General features: G+C 42.4%; 1 protein-coding gene across 4 annotated transcripts in view; it reads left to right on the top strand.

Moving 5' to 3' along the window:
- il1rapl1a (interleukin 1 receptor accessory protein-like 1a) overlaps positions 1-21,260 on the top strand; it is a 165,439-nt gene that overhangs the window by 5,638 nt on the left and 138,541 nt on the right. For all 4 annotated transcript variants that reach the window (XM_035175667.2, XM_047342482.1, XM_047342483.1 and 1 more), the window contains exon 2: positions 17,462-17,564. In XM_035175667.2, the coding sequence (XP_035031558.2) occupies positions 17,483-17,564 (82 nt within the window). In that variant the 5' untranslated portion in view covers positions 17,462-17,482. The remainder of the gene's footprint in view (positions 1-17,461; positions 17,565-21,260) is intronic.

Raw genomic sequence — 21,260 nt, 5'->3', positions numbered from 1 at the left:
GAAGCCGTGACCAAGAAAGCTGTAAGTCCCAGTCCTCCAAAAGATAAGGCCCCTGATTTGGGATGTCAGTCTGCAGTGCCAAACAGTGCGGAACACTTTGGGGACCCCTGCCCTAAACCACTGCTCCATCAGAGGAGTGAACTATGATTTTGACCCACTTTATTACAGGGGGACTCATTTTATTGCGTGGGTGTCGGTTGTTAAAATCAATATTGTGATCTTTTTTTCCTGTAAATGTTGTTTCTTGCAACATTATAGCAAAGGGGGCGACCTGCAAGACGCATGTGAATCTACCAGATTGAGGAGTTTTTGACCTATCTACATTTTCAAACTGTAATTATAGCTTTAATTAAATTTCATAATACAAACTAAATCTTTGAAATGAAACGTGAAATGGGGTCAAATCTCCTCAGCTATGTTCTTATGAATGAGATGAGAGTTTTGTACGTAGAGGGTGAAGACAAGAAACCACAGGATACGTGACAATAAAAATCCCTGATAACCTCTCAGACACTATTCCTCTCCCAGCACACAGCAGAGATCCCGCTCCGATAATCATCTCTATCTTTCTTCATGCTCTAACGTCCTGTCTCTCTGCTCAAAGTTCTAACCTGGAGCACTTTTCCAGAAAACTTCGCACATCTCTTCAACTATTCCTTGACAGGCGTTGATGTGGTAAACAAGGTCAGGCCTGTCGGAGTCATTTTCACGGGCCTGGCCTTTTAATTTAGTCAGTAGAAATAGTAACCTGTCAGCAGTTACAGCGGTTAGACTTAAGTGGTGTTGATTTTTACTCCAGCTCGAAAATCCCTTTACCGGCCAGGTGAAACTCCTTTATGTCCCAACATTTATGCAGAGCTTTTTATGCAACGTGGTCAGTGCGTCTAAAGCAATGAGGCAAAGAGACAGACGAGAAATGGGGGGGAGAGAGCAGATAAAGGTTGAGGAAAGGTGAAAAGGGTAGAATATGAAGAGGAGGTGGGTTGAGTGTGGTGAGGGAGAGGAGGAGATGAGGGGGTTAGGAAATGTAATAAACTGAAAGAAGGTGCTCAAGCTTGTTTCCATTCGCTTTACAGCTGGAGCTCTTATTTGCTCCACTGGCTTTGAATCAGTCTTTTCAAAACAAAACAGAGTGAACCTTTGCTGGATGATCACACAAAGAGAGCACGTATGTTAGAGGGGAAAGCATCTGCTAAAAATGGTTTGCTAAATTGGAAATTGATTGAATGTATACAGGCATGTAAGTGCTCCGCAGGCTGCTCTCTATCAGTGCTATTTTTAATCATTGTACTCAAATGACACTGTCCTCCCCAGGAGCAACAGCAGTTGTTAAAGCACACCAACAAATACGACATATGTTTACATTCGAGTGACAAAGCCACTTAATGGCCACACTTAAGGGCTTCGTCAAAAAGAATTAAGACTCTTGTCCATCCGGAGCTAATGAGGAAGTAGTGTGACCTGACGGTAAGGGTCGTAAGTCATGAGAGGAAGTTAGGAGAAACGAAAAAAGTCTGACTTTCTTCATTTCCTGTATCCAACCAACACTCAACATTACTTTAACCAAATCATAACCTTTTTGAGTGTTTTTGTGGTTAAAGCTTTCCAAATGTTCACCACAGTGGTGAATGACTTTATTTGTGAAGCAATGATTTTCCTCTGGGCAGCACGGTGGCGCGAGAATAGAATCTGAATGTGTTGCTCTGACGGACATGGACCAAACACACATTCGTATGACTTGTCGATTCCAAACACAGCTCAGAAAAAATCTGTAGAACGACTATATTTGTCTTCGGTCTGAGATGTAATAACACGATGAAGCAGACGTTTGAGATTTTGAGTGTTAAAGTCTTAAAATATTGTAAAGCATCTTTTTCTCTTTACTTTCTCTTTGCTTGCAGCTTCTTTAGTCCTGAATGAAAAAGAAATACTTGAAGCAAAAGTAGCTCGAGTTTGTCACAGTTTATTAAAACCTCTTATGGAGGATGTTGGGGTGGATCCTTGGGAAACTTAAGTATGTGACTCTGACACATTAATCCAACGGCTGAAACTTCTACAAACAGTGAACATTTTTTACTTTTAAAACATTCCCTGAACTCGGCACAGAATACAACTGCAGACTTCACCTGGTTCTAACCAGAACTAGTTGTATGATTCTGAACAAATGTAGGATCTGGTAATGGCCACATGTAATGGGTTTTGGAAGACACTGATATTTGATGATGCGATGCTGAAATGGTCAACAGATCATTAAAGACATGTTCAAATGGGTCATTTTGAAAGATGATGACAAATGACACTATTTTTTCATTAAGTTTCCAAAATGCGTTGCAGCTGTCGGGCCCTCTCAGCTGCTATAAGTGAAAATGACTGCCAAGCCCATCAGGAGAAAACCACTCTGCACAAAGATGATTATTTCTCACATGATCACGTCTGGTAAAGGCAACGAGCTAAATAGATCTTGCTTTGGCCTCAGTCTTATTAGGTTCCCGTCGTACTGTTCGCATGCCGCCGTCAGCCCTGTCACGTACCGGGGAGGCTCGACCACACCAGCGGTAATGGAATCGTTGTCTCAGCTGTCAGTTTGCATTGATTCTGTGAAAATCGTGCCAAAGTCCCATGGGCGAGTTTGTAAGAAATGAGATATGAGCGGTGCCAACACATGTGCCCATTCAGTGCACACAAATGGAAAGGGTGCAGGCGCGTAAAAGAGAAACGTAGCCGTTCTCTTCTCCGTCGTCCTCAGTGTGACACAAACACTTACACACACGAGATTAGTCTTGGATAATTGCCTTGTCTTACAGGATGAAATTGCATTTAAAGGTGTAATTTAATCTTTCCCTTTTTTGCGGCATTGGTGTGGAAAGTGAATCACCGCTGTGGCGCTCCTCTGAGACGTAGATGTTGGAAAAACTCAGAGCTGGCAGTTACTTGTAAGAAAGTTGTCAGGATTTTTTTTGGCGAGATCAGATTTGCTCACAACAGTGAAATTGTAAGCTGCGATTTCTCGGCGGACTGGACCTTGAAAAAAAAAGAAAAAAAGAAGAGAATACAGTGAGGAGTGACTTAATCTTACTTTCCTGTTGCTTGACTCGCCAACTTGTCTTTGAAATCCACTCAGATTGCCCCGGCTCGGAGCTATGAAAGAGGGAGAGACCAAGAAACACAGACGAGGTCATGCGAGAATTGGCAAGGGAGAGAGCGGGAGGAAGGAGGAGAGGAGCAGCGAGGGGAAAAAGAGAATGAGACGCGTTTCTGCTGTTTCCTGAAGCTAAAACACTCTGCCCTGTTATTTTGTCAGCTGCAGCAGCCTGTGTTATGGTGCAATGAGTCTCCGGGGAGTAAAGTGGCTGCGATAAATATTGCGCTGTGTGCAACAGCCGTCTCTGATGTGGGCTCACACATTGTTTTCAGGATAATGGCTATAAGTGCCATTGGTCAGTAATGAGCGGGTGGCAGCCAAATGTTAGGTCTCTAAACACTTGCGCACTCGAGTTTGGAAGAGGTTGACACATGGCAATAAATCAGTGGATGACTTGTCTGAGAATGAGCTAAAATCTGAGAATCCTGTGTCTTGAAAGTTCATAATAAACAAGCAAGTCAACTGCTTTTTAATCCAGTAGAATGGTGCAAGAAGTGTCTCAGTTTGTTAGAGCTGTGACATTGCAGTGAGTTTGTCGAAGGTCAGTGACATCTATGTGTCTCTTCATTTTGCGTGTGTGTGTGTGTGTGTGTGTGTGTGTGTGACTCTGCTGCACACTGATCTGACACACAGGCCCAGTCAGTCCTGTTCTTGGCTCCAGCAGTGATCTGGCACTTTTCCTAGTCCTGCAGCCCCTTCCATGCCCTCCCCCGCTCTCTCTCTCTGTCTCTCTCTCCCTCTCTCCCCGCACCTCTCTCTCCTGCTGCCTCTCCTCCTCTGCCACCTCCTCCTCCTCTTCCCTTCCTTCTTTTCTGCCTCCATCCACACACCAGTGCAGATCAGCCTGCCCAGGCCTTGCAGGGTGTCAGAAAAAAAGAGAGAAAGAGCTAGCTGGACTTTCATGGCTCCACCGTTTTGCCTCCTCATTTCTGGCTCCCGCTTCAACACTTTGCTATCACATGACAGTAGTATGGGGGCATTATGTGCCCACTTATAATCTGCTCTACAGAAGATGCTGAACGTATGAGCCATGAAGAGCTGTAGCTATTCACATTCCTCAGACAAAACCTCGGATATCCTCACAGCACACATAGACACACATGCACACACACTGATTCAGTCTTACAGCTCTGTTTCTGTTCACATTAATCCTATAATAAGATTCCATCTGAGATAACTGGACTGCTCCCTGCAGGGAACTTTCCCGTCTCCAGCTGCACTGGAGAGTGGATGCAGTGGTGGTCTGAGAACAATCAGTGTTACCGAGATGTGTGTGTGTGTGTGTCTGTGTACCCGCTGCGTTTTAAATAACAAATTTCTGAATCACCAGCCAAAGTGCACACTAGATATTTGAGTTTAACAGCCTCACTAAAAAGAAATTTCCATTGGCTAAAACGGCTTAATTGAAACAAGCTGGATTGCTTTGACTGCCTCCCTTCTCATCATTTTTAGAAGTAAAACAACAAATATGCTTGATTTGAAAACCTACATTTGAAGTTTGTAATGTTATAAGTACGTTCAGGTGAAATATAAACTAGAGACAGACACAGGGAGATAAGAAAGAAGTTATCCATCTTATATCATTCCCATTATTGTAACAGTTCACAGTTTTGCATGTACATGAATAGAATAGAATACATATCTTGATTGTTCACGTGTGTGGAAACGTAATCGTAGAAAAATGTGCGAAAGCAGGCTACACTCTGAGAATATGCAACCGACACATCCCACCCCTTCACATCGGCTCTCTCGTCGAAGCTACGCAGCAAAACACATAAACGCACAACTGCCACACAACTGCTAGAAGCCAACTCAAACTTCTTGCTAGCGTCCTTTCAGCGGCGTGTGTCTCTCCGGCTGACGACTCTGGTCATGCGCTGTTTTTCAGACAACTTTGTCTGTTGATGTCTATCGGGACGTCAGGAGGATTTCAGGAACAACTTCCCCTCCCTACCTTTTAAATAGGGACCTGACAAAGTTCAGTTCATTCATTCAAATCATTCACACGAACATATAAAGAGAAAATTAGATGAGTACCATACAATGAGCCTGTATTAGTAAAGATTTGAGATAATATTGATCAAATATAAACAGCTCATACAAAATTATTTGTTTCGTAAAATGACAGAAGATGGAATCAAAGATTGCTTAAGAATATTTCTCCTTGCTGTGGTTTCTCTGAATCGATTTTTCAAACTTATTAAAAAGCAAACAACCTAAGGAATCATTTTAAATCAATAGGTTTTCTTGTAGTTTGCCACTGAGCTTGTAGCTACAGATATGAATGTATGGATCATTACTTGAGAAGTTCACAACAGGATTTTCAGTGTCAATCCAAACACATCTCATCACCTGCCCTGGCTTCATGTTTGTGCCTGGACACAATTATTTCCGAGGAGGAAATCCATACCTGTGCGTGTTGTCTGTTGTGGTTGATGTGGATGTTGTACCCTTTCCTCAGCGGTGCTTTATTTCGAGATATCGGTTTGAGAGTCCCATTGTGTCGCTCGATGTGGAGCGAACACACGAGAGGTCGGGCTGAGACAAACAGGTGAGCTTGTCGGGTGAAAACACAGGAGGCGGTTGAAGGTCATTGAGATGTGCTTATGGGCTGTGATTCGCTCACAAGAGAGCGGGAGTGAGATGGATGGTGTAAAGAAGAGGAAGAGATAACGAGGTGAGCACATGTTGAATTAAACATTCTCTGATTCCCCGTCCTCGCCCCTCGTCCCCAGCGAGCGTACGATACCATCCACTCAATAAGACCTCATCTGTGTGATGGGGCTTTTTTTCCCCTCTCCATTACTCTCCTTGTGTGTGTGTGTGTGTGTGTGTGTTTGGGACTTTTGGTTGGCTGTAGCTATTGTTCCGCGACGCCCACAAGTTGGTCTCATTGGTTCAGTGGCTGATGGAGCTAATATATCTTTCTCTGCCACAACTGACAGCATCTCCAGCTCTTTGTAGGCAGCAAAGTGTAGACGAGAAGACTTTTCCATCTCAGTGAAACTCTGTGATTTACTGTGTAACCTCACTTTGGTAAGTTTGTATGGTGTCTTCGTGGTGCATGAGTTGTTCCACTTTTTGTTGTCATGGGTGATACTTTATTTAATAATGATTTAAGGGACCATTTTACATTTTCACACTATCAGAGCACAATTTAAGATAGTTTTGTATTTACTGCAGTAGTGATGCATTGTACTAGAAACAATATTGCAATACCCTGCTGTTAATACTACATTTTACTCGCATTGGTACTTTACGAATGACAGTGTTGTATTTCCTTTAAGTTGCTTGGATGTGCAACTGCAAGTGTATATATATATATATGTATGTGTTTGTGTGTGTGTGTGTGCGCATGTGTAGAGCACTGCTTCCACGCCCTGCAGCCACAGTGGGCGTGCCACACGTCTTTAGCTGTGATGGGCGCAACAAAACGACAGGAATGGCTGCTTATAGTCTCACTGTCTGTCCTACGGCTACGGCAGTTCACCGACACCGTAAAAACTATTGTTAAAAATGTTTTAGACGTAAACACTGACCAAGGAAACCAAAGCTTAATTCTTTCACTGAAATCGTCAGGCGATTAGCGAGTGCGATCAATGTCCTAATTACGTTGTGCCCTTAAATACAAGTCACACAAATGTGGTTTATTTTCTGACAAACAAACGTTTTTTACCATTTGTTTGATGAGCAAATTATGTTGTGTTTTGCTGAATTTTTGGTTTATCTGGCAACAAAGTGCTGTCCTGCTTTCCTTTATCCATTGCGGAATCAAACACTTTTTTTATCTTTACCTCCTCGTTTGACAGATGCCTGACGGACTTTTTCTGACTTGTGTTTACAAGCAGTAGAGCGAACTTTTCGCTAATTTATTTTATTAGCCACTTTTGCAATATTACGCAAGTTTTTCTCTTCTTTTCACGTCCTAAAGAACATAACATCATAGATTCTCCAGGTTTGTCCCAATTTTTTCGTCTTTGAAGGTGACTCTGAGCCAAAGTTACAACAAAAGTCCCCTTTAGAAGCACATCTCTGATTGAACAGTCCAGCAGCCATGTTGCTTTTACCTGACCGGAATACCGTGCGCTGATTTGTTGAAATGGGCTTGTGTCCAAGAACTTCATGTTTTCTGCTGTAAAACATGAAGTTTCAATTTCTGTGCTCGACTTGGTGATGACTGTCGGCCGTAAATGTCCAGTGGCTCAACCTTAATCAGAAGGATTGGTAGGTAAAGCTCCCGGCAGTGTTTCATATTAATGTGCACCCCTCAGAAAACATTGTGAGATGAGACGACTTCAACAATTTGTGTGTTTTCTCTGCGGTTATTTTAAGAGCTGCCCAGAGATGCTACATTCAATTAATGGCAAGAGGCTCCAATCCTGAAAATTGCTTATTTTCATCATAAGTCCTGTGCCGGTAGAACAGTAATGTACTTCTAAGTGTACAGCGTGTAGTACTGAAGTGGCTGCATGTCTCTTTAATGGTGTATCAAGTATATGCACAAATAGATGCATTTACAGTTTTATTGTTTTACAGTTGATTTCCACAAGAGCGTCTCATTTAAATATTTACTACTGAACACATTAAATACACATAAATAACAAATCTAGAGCCGTAAAATATTCAAGGCAAGAATTTTCCTCTAATATAGTTTTCACAACAAAAATAGTCTTTGTCCTCATTTATGAAACACTGATGAAAAAATGATTTGGTAATTGAACATGTGTTTTTTTCCCCCTCTTGTTGTATCTTCTTCCCACCACTTTTCTCTCCATTTCTTTCAGTCCTCTCCACTCCTGGCCTGTCCCTAGTCAACCAGAGAATCGATTTTTAAACAGGCAAGACTTTGGGGACAGAGCAGAGAATCATTATTGGCCTCATTTAGGCTCCATTGCGACCATGATGGCTCCTCTAGACAATAGGACAGAGTCTGTCATGGATACCAAAGCGTAAATGCACATTCCAGCTGAAAACCGCTCAGGCCAGCATTTCTCGTCTTCGGGGAGCTTTGTTTAAAAAAAGAAACCCTCTCGGTTTGAGCGGACGGACCGCAGTCTCTCCATAAACCAGTAATATAGGCGCATCCAGCACATTTCACAGCTGCAGTCGAGATAGGAGGGGAATATAGCAAATGTATGGGCTTTTTTTTTTCATGCTATTAACTGCATGCACATTGCACTTTTTCATCATCGCCTCCGTTTTTGTGCAGTCTGCCAAATATGGTAATTTGTTTCTACTGTAAACAGCGGCTGCTGATTTCTCATCAAGCGACCGTGCTCCTCTGTAGCAGCTGTATGTCTGTATGCTTACTGCCGTCTTCCTGTAACTAGAATTCAAATGGTTTAGGAAAGCAGTTACAATTCCAACTACACATTCTCCCAGACATTGGTGAATCATACAGTGACCGAACACTGATGAAAGTTTTCGATTGACCCATTGAAAGCACATGTTCTTCCCTCGGGTTTTCATTTTGTTTCTAATCAGGTGCTGATGAAGAAACTAAAAATTCAAGTTTGGAAATAATCTGTTGACATAAACCTTAACAAATCTCAGAGCCAAGTGTGTTGGTGTGTGAGAGGGGATGTGATGCACCAGAGCACATGCAGTGGGAGCAGGAGGGATGTTCGTATGAATGTAAACCAAAAAACATCATTTTAAGGCGCTGCTAAAGTAAATTAAGACATTTGCATTAGTTCGGCATATTTAGTCTTGCATAGTATTTGGATTTTTCGACGAAAGAGCGACTTTGTTTCTGTGGATGTAAAAGCCTCACGGAGAATTGTCGGCCGTGCCTGCACAAAGGTCCACATTCAGAGAAGTGTGCAGGCCTCACGCCGAACACTCCGATGCCCTCTAACTGCAGCTGTCAATATCACAGCGCAATTTGGCAAATGAAGGACATTATATTCCATGCCTATAAAATGAGAATCAATTAAAAACCAATCGATAAGCGTTTGGTGCTATTTTGTTATTTACTTAAGTTGACGGGAGGACACAGTTTTGCAGCTCCACAATATTCACTTCTGTTGCCTGGATTTATTATTCACTACAAAAGGGCAAGTTATTTTACCGTAAAGACTGACCTCAGGCCTCCCACATGTTTGTAGTAGGAGTGTAATTTATGCTGCACAAAGGCTGAATAAGATTAGATGGAGAGAGAAATTGTGCATAAGTTTACACTCTTTTATTGCATGAAACTTCTTTTTTATACAAAATTGTATATATTTTAAGTTCCAGGGTCATGTATTCTGCTGGGCATGTCTTATATCGTTGACTTGTGCCCCATTTAATGAAGCCTCATGTGGCTTAAACCTGTATATACTCACAAATACAGGTAAGACTGATGGATTACTCGAGCTAAGCAGGTGCATCTTTGGTTAGTTAAATGCCACGAGAGACTTTAACAGTAATAACACAATTATCCCTTTACATTAACCTTAACTGTGTTTTACAGAAGAGAGCCTCACTGTAATTGTGGTTTACAGTTAAACTGCTCGAATGTAACTGATTCAAGTATAATCTCTTGGCTTTATTCGTGTTTTAAAATATAATTTAGTTAAGGAAGGACCGAAACGTGCTTCTTACTGAATCAGGAATTGTGGATGGACGTTGGACATATAATCAATATAATTACCCCCTCTGTGTCCATGGCCCCTTATGACCCCTTATTGAGAAAATTCCTAGATCCGCCATTGATCGTAACATATAATCAACATAAACCTTCCCCAAAGTATTATAAACTGCCTTTTAAACATTTTAAAGATAGAAATGAGTATAACAGACTGGCCAAAACTAATCTGAATGATAAAAATGATTAAAAACAAACAACATAAATGTAAAAGTAGTTTCAGAGTTTAATAAAGATCAATTAATGCTTAGATGGATATTTCAAGCTTAATGCATCAATCTAAAATACCATTGTATGTGAAAGTTGTTGTGTGTGCTCCTGAATGTGTGTGTCTCAGTCTTTGTGCGTGTGCGTCTGCTCATGCTGGACTGTGTTGTTAGTGGATCTGTGTGTTGGTGGTGGCAGTCGGCCTGCCCGCAGTGGGGTGTGTACACTAACTGGCTGAGGAGGATGTTGGTCCCTGCTCTCCATCAAAGGAAGCATTGACTGGAAGCAGGAGAGCGTCTCTGCAGCCAGTCATCCTTGGACAACTGACAGTGGGCCTGGACACGGGGGACATGGTTGAAAGCAAATCAACAACAACCGGAGGAAAACGCTTCGCTGCTGGTGGAATGTGCCTGAGCCCAGACCTCGCTCTCAACAGCCCAGCGCTCCGCGTTTGACCAATCATGTGCAAATGGCTGTAGTTTGCCTTGAAGCTCTTCTAATTAATTATGAACACAGTGTTGCATGTTGCGTGCTCGAATGTGCACTCCAGGAGCATGTTTCTGTGTGCCGTCGTTTGAGGTTAGGAGAACCTCAGGGGGGCTGATTGCGTCAGAATCGCGCCGTAATTAATCTCACTCGGTGAAGAGGTGCATGTTGGGACTGAGGCAGGACATAGCTCGCCTCACCTTGCTTGTTAACTCCAGCCACCTATGGCCGGACTCTGGAGATTACCGGGGGCTGCCCATGGTCAAAAGCGGTCAATTGTGTTTTAACAAACGCTCACTCAACCACCAAGCTCATTGTTTTGCTTTCTTTCTGAGGCAGCGATTCGCAGAATAATATTCGCAGGGTCTGACTCACAGTGTGACACATCTGGCAAATAGCAGAGCGCGCACACAGTCAGAGCACATGGCACAAACGCAGGGACTGGTAGGCGCACAATGAGCATGGTGCGCTGTGCCATTTACTAGCAATTCCAGCATGAATCTCTTTGACACAGTGACACACAGACACACCTATGACTCACTCACTCATTTGTGTGTGTATTTTGGTCCTTATACTACTCGTTTTTTTATCCTTTTGGGTGACAGCTGTGCATGTTTTTGTGGCATTTGATGCAGGCATAGCTAAAACTACACATGTACAACAAATAACCTTCCCTTTTTAATAATTCTTTCTGTCCAATTGCAGCGTTTGAACCTGCAGGGCCGAGAGGACGGCACTAACCGTTGCTCTGGGCAGTCACTGGCATCTCCATCATATCAATCATTTATTATTTCATAGAAATGAGCGTTGTATATTCTCATCTCACGACACTACAGCTGCAATCTGAATGTAGCTGCGGAGTATTCTACCTGCCGACTCCTCGTTTAATATTCAGCAGTTATTACTCATGCAATATTGATCAAAACCACTACTAGTCTTGTAATGTGCATGAGAGGGATACAGAGTTTTAAAAAAAATTGTATTTACAGTTATGTACAGAGGAATTGAACACGTACTAGTTCTGTTCCTCTCTAACTGTAATTGAATCGTCTTCCTTGCACTCTGCAGAGACTAAGGCCCAATCCCATTTCACCCCTTGGGGGGCATAGCGCAGTCACGACCTTTTGTTTTAAGGTTGTTGTGAAAAAAAGTGATGATAATACATTGAAATCATATTAAACTAACATATTACAATCCTTATCGTAATTTTGTAAAGAAAAGACTACATTTGTGGGTCTCTCTCCCAGCTTGTCGGTAATTCGCAAAGCATTCTGGGTGCCCCTACGTTCGAAGTGAGGGTCGGGATAAATCTCTGTTTGGAGGGCTATAAAGCCCTACGCCTCAGACCTACCCCTGCGTCCCAACAGGTATTTGGACAGCCTACCCCCACATGTGAACGCGCAAAACGAAGGGGAAGGGGAAGGGCTAAGGGCCAATGGGTGAAATGGGATTGGTCCTAAGGCTACGTTTACACTCGTTTTAAAATGCATCACTGCTGCTATGTTTACACCTGTTGTCCATACTACTCCGGTGTTTATGAGCACCTTAAAGTTAAAGTCATTACTGATGTGGAGCTGAAACGCTCGTATCATCATTGTTGTCAAGTATGTTCTGTAACAAAGCAACCGACTGCAGTAGACAACCTGCCTCATGTTAACAAAGCAGGCACGTGCCTAGTGTGCGTGAATGGTCGGGGGATGTATGTTCAAAAGTGTGTAGGCACAGACGGGGGTTATTACTGATGTGGAGTTTGTGTGGATTGAGATCGTTGTAGTTGTAAAATGCCATTTCTAAATTAAACATATTAGTTAGGGTTAGGGTTAGGGTTAGGGGGTTTGGATTTAGCCTCAGATACAGACCCTAATGCTCCTGTCAAACACTTGACACATGAATGAACAGCCCAGACTTTCATTTGTCCATTTAACTACATTAAAATATCTTTTAAATCTGTTCAACAGCGTAGGACAAGTAGGGCAATTTTATGTCATTTTAAATTGAATTTATAAAATATTCATTTGAAATAATTTATTATATTAAAAAAACACTTAGTGGAATAGAATTTACATTGAAACGAAATGAAGTCGACAAGTATAATGATTCTGAGGAAACAGTAGATCTTTTCAGATGAACATTTGGTGTCTGTCGGTATCTCTGCACTTGTCAGGGCACACAGCCAGGTCTGGTACATGCTATGAGGATGCACTTTATCTCAGACCACAGCACTGGCTGCCTTCAAATTGGATTAAATCCCTAAATAACATGATCAATCATCCACAGCTCGCAGTATGGCAAGATGGCTGAGCTTTCTCATTCTGTTTTAAGGTGGCACAACTCCACACTAAGGATATGAGCAGGAAAACCAGCGTTTTGTGAATGTGTGTATCCTGCGCCGTCTCGAGAGAGACAAAAAAAAATTGAATAAAAGTAACATGCACAGAGTCCAGTCTGTCTACACACACGCACAGACCACGTGCACACAGGAGAGGGTGTGTGCTAGCAACAGTAAATCCTCGGCCCTTTGTCAGAGCGAGTCAGCAGGAGGTGCTGTGCCATGCCCCCTCGTTTTCTGGTCAGAAGCAGCAGGCAAGTGGCATGTGTGCGACTGTGTGTGATGATGTGTGCATGCTTCATGCATCACTGAAGTGTGGGTATCACGCCACGACTCTGTGTGCCTCCTCAGACACACCTGCTCCCGACGCCTTAGAGAAAAAGCTTAATCACGAGGAAAGCCACAACATTATATCGCATTAAGAATATATGTATGCCCTACTTCTTACTTCTACACAGAACGATAGGATTTTTATAGTCGCTTGTTTTTTTTGTGACATTGAATTAGCTTTTCAAATTTTTGAGACAATGGTTTCGTCGAACAAGAGCAGCTCAGCATCAAGGGAGATAGTTGCCAAGTTGCCGTGGAAACAATATAACTTCTTGATATTGTTCAGAATCTCCAGACAAGGTCATGTGAGTCAATTATTCTGAGATTAATTTGTCTTGTGTAGTTAAAAATAAAGTACGTTGTAGATCCCCGGCTTGCGAGGCCAGGCCTTGTTTGGAGAGGAACCTTAAAGGTTCATTAAAGGTGTGTTTTTCAAACGCAGTGTGAGCGTGTCAGAATGATGAAAGAGCATTCGAGTGGAGTGAAGGAGGGTTTTTGAAAAAAAGCCAGCTTGACTTTTCACTTACTCACTGCAAATCCTTAATAGCTACATGCTTTACAGGAGCTAAACTCAATTTCTTCCAATCTGCACATTAACAACGTGGGTACTCTCAGGAGTTAGTCTGGTCATTTAACCACCCTGGTTGTAACGATGAGAAGCTGATTGTTGAGCACTTTTCAGCCTCTTTGTGGTGAGAATGCAGCGGATGGAGGAGGTGGTGGAGTGGGAGGAGATGTGAGCGGAGGACGAGGTGTGCAGGGTGTTAGTGGGGGTCATGTGTGTGCGCACAATGCCCCTCTGTGAGCGAGGGTGGCAGGCGGGTGATGTCATGGCTGGCAGGACCCAGAGCGCACAGAGAGGGGTTGTGAAGGCGCGACATGACGGGGACACAGAGGAGGGTCGCTGACATTGTTGTACTGAATCAGGCTGTGACGGGGGGGGGCAGCTCCCCACACTCCACCCTGCAGCGACAGAAACACAACCTGCCAATCATTCACTTATGTTTAGTAAATCAGCTTGTATCAGCAGCTTGGAAATGATCCACTTTTTGGCACTTTGCCTTTATTGAATAGCAAACAGTGTCAGAAAAATACAGCGGCGGGGAGACGTGGAAGAAAAGGTCCCCGAGCGGAATCGAACCGGGGATGTTGTCGTTACACAGCGTGGTGAACGTCTTAAACCCTAGAATGACATTATATTCATTTTCATTGGGATTTGTTAGTTAGTAGCCTTACACAAAAACTACTGAACGGATCTCCATGAAATCTGGTGGCAGGATGTGGAATGGGTCAAGGAAGAACCCACTGAATTGTGTGGAGCCAGATCAGGAGGCAGATCCAGGAATTTTAACATTGTGTGAGGGCGTTTGTCACCATTTTCCTTGATTTCTCAGAGAATAATTCACGGAACTTGATGAAATAACAAGAATGTGACATATTTAGGGAACTGGTGTCTATGAAATTTGGTGCAGTTTGATTGGATTTAAGGAAACTGTTGGGTATTGGTTGAGGTATACGCTCTACTCCGTGTCATTCTAATTAGATTATATAATATTCCACATTAGGTTTGCACAAAATTCTCAAAATAATTGTCAGAATATGTTATTTTCACTTGCTTTTGAAGAAAAATGCTTTAATACTGACGTCTAGATTATAAGTGACAATTTTGCACATTGTTATTGTGAAACAAGAGAAGTACAGATAAGTAGGGAGCATAAATCCGAAGTTACACAGATGCAGCAGGATGGCCGGGTTAAGGAATTTTACAATGATCAGGGAATAAGGTTGCCTACTGTTGTTTTTCAGTTTGGAAAACCATAATGGCGATATCTTTCTGTTTCTCTTTCTTTCTTTCTTCTTTCTTGTGTGTGTGTGTGTGTGTGTTCCCATTTAAATTCCCTTATATCTTTGCTTTAGTTTTTTCCTCTTGTCAATGTGTATTTAGCAGATGCTTTTCTCTCCATTACAATAGTCTTGCTAAATATCTGGGATAGATTTACAGGAAGTCGTGTTTATGTTCCGAAAGGAAAACTCGGGATTGAGATTAAAGACTCCAAAAATCAGTTTTGACCTCCACAAGGATTTTGGACTCTTGACAGTTCCTCTCGTTGATGATGTGTGTGTGTGTATTCACAATGACATAAACTTACCGTGGTGCTCCAGCTGCAGCTGAAAACACACATTCAGAACCGACCAGATTATCTCTGTTTTAAAATGCCTTTTAGCAGAACAAAGAGACGCCAATCCTTCAACCGTGGTATTTGCCAGAACGTTATTGGCAGAGCGGTGTTTATCGACTGAGCGCCGTTTGCAAGCAGAATGTGATCGAAGACAAGAGAAAGGCTTCTTTTCAGAGCGGGCCTCGCAAGTGTCGTGTAAACACACCGAGAGAGGCTCCTTTCATTAGCTATGCTAATCTGGAGCGCACGTGACTCGCTGCAGACTCCAGGGTCGCTCTTGGCTCTGGCTCTCTCAGTTTCTGTCTTCAAAGGCCGGGGTCCTGTCTTCTTCTTTCTGGATCATTGGGTTAATTTGCTGTGTGTTGTGTTCCCCTTCTCTTACATAGTTAGACTGACAGAAATTGGTGAATGTGTTCCTCTCCTCCTCTTACCTTATGCTGTTGGACCCAGACTGATGGCTTCAGAAGACTGAGAGCTTTGATCATGTATCCTCTATCACAAGGCAACAGATCTTCACCAAAGTTAAAGAAAAAAGTTTGACACTTTGGAAAATACATTTATAAAAATAAAAAAGTCCAGTTAGAGGAGCAGACAGATGCCAAACTTGCTCAGTATGACTGATACATATGAAGCAACTGTCAGCAGCAGGCTTGTATAGCCTGGAACAAGAGGCACTTTGACCAAAGGTGACTGTGGAGGTGAGGGGGCTGGGTGAGCACCTTCACCTTTACCAGAGGACCAATCAGCGCAGGTGAGAGCTGTAAGCTGATTGGTCCTCAGGTTTAAAAGGAAGCGGATGAGCTGCCTAAGGAGGCACAGAGGACTGACACAGACGGACAGAGACACAGAAACACCTGGGAGAGACACTGAGCTGCAAATCATACGAACGCGGCCATCTTGCATTGGGAGCCTGAGTCTGCGTAGTGGTGATAAGGGTATGGAGCCACAGTACGGGCGCTCGACCAATCAGGAGTCGGTCTCAGCAGTCTATCATGATGTTTCAGCACGTTTTTATATCGTCAAATAGTGTGATACGAAGTGCCTAAAGTGAAATTATTTGACTCTTTTGTTGGGTCCCATCTACTAACATGGAGTAGGGGGGTTTATGACCTATACTGCAGCCAGCCTCTCGGCTGCAATCAAGATCTTTTAAAAAATAATATTATAATTTCTGCATTTTAGAGGTGCTAGCAGCTGTATGTAGTTATAGGCCTATTTGGACAAAGCCAGGCTAACTGTCTCTGCCTGTCTCCAGTCTTAATGTTGAGTCAAGCTAACTAGCTAACCGGCAGTAGTGCCAATACTTGATGTGAGAGAGATATTGATCAGAAAGTGGAAAGGTAAATTAAGCAGGACTCTCATATTTTTTATTTTAAAAATTGTTTTACGTGTAAAGTTAATACTGTTTCCCTCAGTATTTTGAGTTTTCTTTCTTTTAAGTACCATTTTAAAAATATATATATATATATATATATAACATCAAATATATCCAGCAGCATTGGTTTTGATTCAGGAGCTGGCTGTTAAAGGGTAATTACTACATATTAGATTTAGTCATTTACTCAGAGACGATGAGGAGCAGAGAATGAGTCACCTCCATCAATTAATTTGATGTATGAACAGATAAGGTATATTGTTGGGATATTTGCTACGTCTCCGCACGTCGCAAAGTGATGATTTGAAACTCCCTTCAAGGTCTCTGTCTTTTTTTAATGAAGCTGCCGATTAAAAGTGGTGTTTCTTACACGTGCAATTATGTCTTTATTGATTCGTCAGCATCTTAGGGAATGGTTTCTCATAAAATATATCCTTGCTATGATAGCCTGTCTCAATTGCAATCATGAGAGAAAATCATTTCAAGAAAGGCTCCCCAGGGGGATGTGGAAACGGGTGTGCTGATGTCAGTGCCCACAATTGTGTGCGTGTGAATGTCGGGATGTGGTTGTATGTACAGGTGTGTGTGTGCGTGTGTGCGTGCGTGCGTGCGCGCTTCTTCTAATGTTTAGCCTGTTACAGAGCATCTCTCCACACTGACACTTACTCTTGTCTAGTAGAAACAAGGATGCACTTGATCTCCTGTACAAGCAGTGACTGATGGCTCTTTTCTTTCTTCCTCTCTTGCCTTTTCTCCTCTCCCTCTGTCTCTTTTGTCTTTTCAGGCTGTGAGGACGGGGGGGAAGATGAGACCTCCCAGCCCTCTGCTGATCTTGCTGTACATCACGCTGTCCAAGAGTGTGAAGGTGGTCTCTAAAAGAGGCTCAGGTATTTAACCTACTTCCTATGTGACTTCATACATGTGCCTCTGCTATGTTAGCATATGTGAGCTGTGAACAATCTGTTGAATTGGGCTGATGCAACTTATGTTTATACATGTGGGTGTGTAAATGAATGGAATATATCCAGTAGATCGCCTCCACCGGCGGCAGCGACACAGCGGCTACAATGTAATCTTATTGGGCAACTGCAACAGTCCAAGAAATGTCCATTTAAAGTGCTTCTTATCAGCAATAAAAGGCGCTGGTGTCTGGCAACATTACACGTCTGGCTGAACAAAATCTAATCTCGTGAGAGTTGGGTTGTTGCAGGAAGTCGGGGGTGAGAGAAAGAGTTGGAGAGAGGAGTTTGGATTTTACTGAGAGAAACTATTATGGCTGAATCATTTTCCTATGTGGACAAAGGAAATAAGGACGAAGGGCTCTTACCAGTTGAAGAGTTAACGAGTACAGAGAGAGGCTACAATCAGAGGAGGGACAACGAGCGCGGTTGTGAGCAAGCCCCATGTTGAGCGAGACATGTTACCTTCCCAGACTCGGAGGGAAAAAAGCTGTTTTAGTAGACACATCTTGGACTGTCGCAGTTGCCCCATTAAGATTACACTGTACCCACTGCAAGCGTGTCATGGCTGCTGGCGGAGGAGATCTACTGGACTGATTTCAAAGGTTTTTGTATGTACCATTCATTATTCATTTATAAACACAGGACACTGTTTTAAAAATACCAGAATTGAATATCCTCAAAGTTATGTTTCCGCGATGGTCACTATTGGATTGTGTTAAACTGGTTGAGAATCTTGAATTATTCTGTATTGCTGACATTGAACTTCATGGCACATTTTTAGATTCTGCTCGTTTTAGATATAAACATAGATCCATTAAAAAACATTATTGAAAAGGTTGATTGACAGGTAAAATGTAAAGACAAGTGCCCGGCCACTTCTGTAGAGGAATGACTCACGCAGGAAAGTGGGAGCGCGGCTGTTTAGCTGTAATTTCAGAAGATTGCCTGTGTCTCAGGTGAAAAGAATTTAAATTAATGAGAATTTATACAGTGTATTTCTTCAAATTAGCTCGACCTACCTCAATCTAGAGAAAGTGACAGCTCCCAAATGATCCAGTTTCTCAGTGACTGGGTCACCAGGGGGTTAATGTGAAACTCATTTTGGCTCTAAATGCCAGCAAATTGAACATCAATTGTGAACAAATGCAAAGGTCAAACGAGAAAATGGAGAGCTAAAAGACTTAAGGTAGAAACTTTTCATGACGGGAATACAAAGATGGTTCAAACATCGTGAAGGCAAATTGCCATTGTTGGAAAAAGGTAGGTCTTATACATTGTGTTGCGATGAATACAGACTATTATATAGTCACTATTCTCAATCTAGTTAAATATACGGGGTCTGCTAAAAATTTTACTTGGCAGGAAAAGTCGTATAATAGTTTTTGGGGGTTTACTTTAATATTTACATACATTTTTCATTCACTTTTTCAGTATTTGGATAATAAGATATATTCGTTTTAAAAATCCATTGCTTACGTGTGTGTGTGTGTGTGTGTGTGTGTGTGTGTGTGTGTGTGTGTGTGTGTGTGTGTGTGTGTGTGTGTGTGTGTGTGTGTGTGTGTGTGTGTGTGTGTGTGTTTATGCTCCTTCCAAACTACAATTGTGTTTGTGCTTCAGACACGAGCCGTCTGCAGATTTAAGGGCTGACCTTTCGCTAAAGGTTTTACATTCAAGGACACAAACTTACAAGACAGACTCGAAGAGCAGCAACGTATCAATGCATAATGTTCCTCAACCTGCAAAGAGGATGGTCACTGACACAGTATACAGGATGGAGGAAAAAAGCATACACAGGAAACAGGATTTATAAGGAGATGATGTAGATAAAGTCAATGAACTGCACAACAGGGAAACCAATTTGCTCTTGGGAAAACATGGAACTACATGTTTCTGGTGGTGACGGGCAGGTCATTTTATCTGGTTATGTCTCGCCCTTGGACGTTTAGTGAAGTGCTTGTGCAATTGTGTCATACAAAGATTGTCAAAGCATGTTGTCAGGTCCCAGGTTACAAAGATGAGTGTGTCAGTTCAGACAGACCATTGTTGCTTACATAAGGAAAGAGTAAGTGAATTATGTTAAAGCAACCAGAAATAATAATTTCTATTACAAGGGGTCATTGTATCTGAAATGCAGTGTGAGCCTTTATTTTCAAGGATATATATATATATACATAACTATGTTGTGAAGGATCTCAGTGGAAATACCATGACAAAATGGCCCAATCCTTTATCCCTGTGTTCCCTGTGTTGGCAAAATACTGAAGTCGCATTGTGTAAAATGCTACAAATTGCAGAAATCATTGTCTTAAATCTGTAAAAATGTGTAACACAACAGTGCAAGTGTGTGGTTCTAGTAAACCTGAACCTATAAAGTCAATTGAAAACTATTAGTAAACATATGTGTATTGTTGTAGTAGCTGTACACTTCACTGGTTAGGTTTTACAGATGCTGCCTTACCAGTGGTTGTATACCAGCACAATTTACATGTTACACGTAAAATTTTGTAGAAGTGATGGATTATAGTGGTGTGTAATTATGGATGGCACTGTTCTGAGCCTTTAGTTAATTGTGGAGCCCATTCACCTTCAGTGCAGGACATTGGTGTAGTTGCAGATATCATCGATTGGTCTATAGGTGACATGGTCTGCTGTGGACCAGGTGACTGATGCCACTGTGGACCAAGTCGAAGCTAGGTTGGTTATTGCATGTGCTGTTGTTGACCAAAACAGAACAGTTCCCATTAGCTGCATTAAAATTTGATGGTTTCCTTGTTGCTGGGTTTGCACAGACTGGAGTTTCCTTTCTCCTGCTGCCCGTTGTGCCCTCAACTGTCTGTTAAAGGGCTTTAAATGGCTCTGCCCAACGCCATACATTTCCTCTATAGCTGACTTTTCTGCTGAGCCATGTAAAGCCTGCAGCCCGACATCCACAAGTTTTGGGCTTGCACTCACCAACCTTTCACTGACTCCTGCACTCCTGCACTTTTATAGCCCTCGCTGCTTTATTCTGTGGAGCGTTAATGGCCTCTTTATCAGGGGATGTGTTCTGAGCTTTAGCAGTTGGCTCACTCACTTCTTTATAATTGGATGTGTTGTGGGAGGAACCCCAAAATGACAACACTTCTCTGAACAACTAAAACAAATGCATTAATTAAATAATTGATTTGTGGGCATTTAATGTCCAGACGAGATTTTGGCTAATCTCTGTTAACAGCTATCTGTGTGTAAATGCTGATAGCTGATGCATTTCCTTTACTGTCTACCGCCTCTTTTGCTCTCCAGACAGACTGGTCAAGCCGGCTCAAACGTGATTAGTCAAACTAGAGACAGAAACCAAAATGCTTCCAGCTCCACAGTCTTGTCCCTCACCTACAGATTCTCCATATTCACATGGAAGAATCTGTTGACATTAACTAGCTCCTTATACATAGATTAGCTGCAGTTACCGTAACGCTGCATTTAATTTGTATTTGATATAATGAAACACCGACAGAACATGTGCATTGTGGACGTCAAACTGCTCACCGAATATGCTCTCACCATCTGGCGTCAAATCTCCAGAGTAGCTGGTAATGCTAGCAGGAGTCAAGGATGGCGTCTCTGAGGAGGCGTCATTGTCAT

Source organism: Hippoglossus stenolepis, chromosome 13, assembly GCF_022539355.2.
Source record: "Hippoglossus stenolepis isolate QCI-W04-F060 chromosome 13, HSTE1.2, whole genome shotgun sequence".
NCBI lineage: Eukaryota > Metazoa > Chordata > Actinopteri > Pleuronectiformes > Pleuronectidae > Hippoglossus > Hippoglossus stenolepis.
The sequence above is the reverse complement of the archived record's forward strand: the minus strand, read 5'-3'. Positions and strand labels throughout refer to the sequence as shown.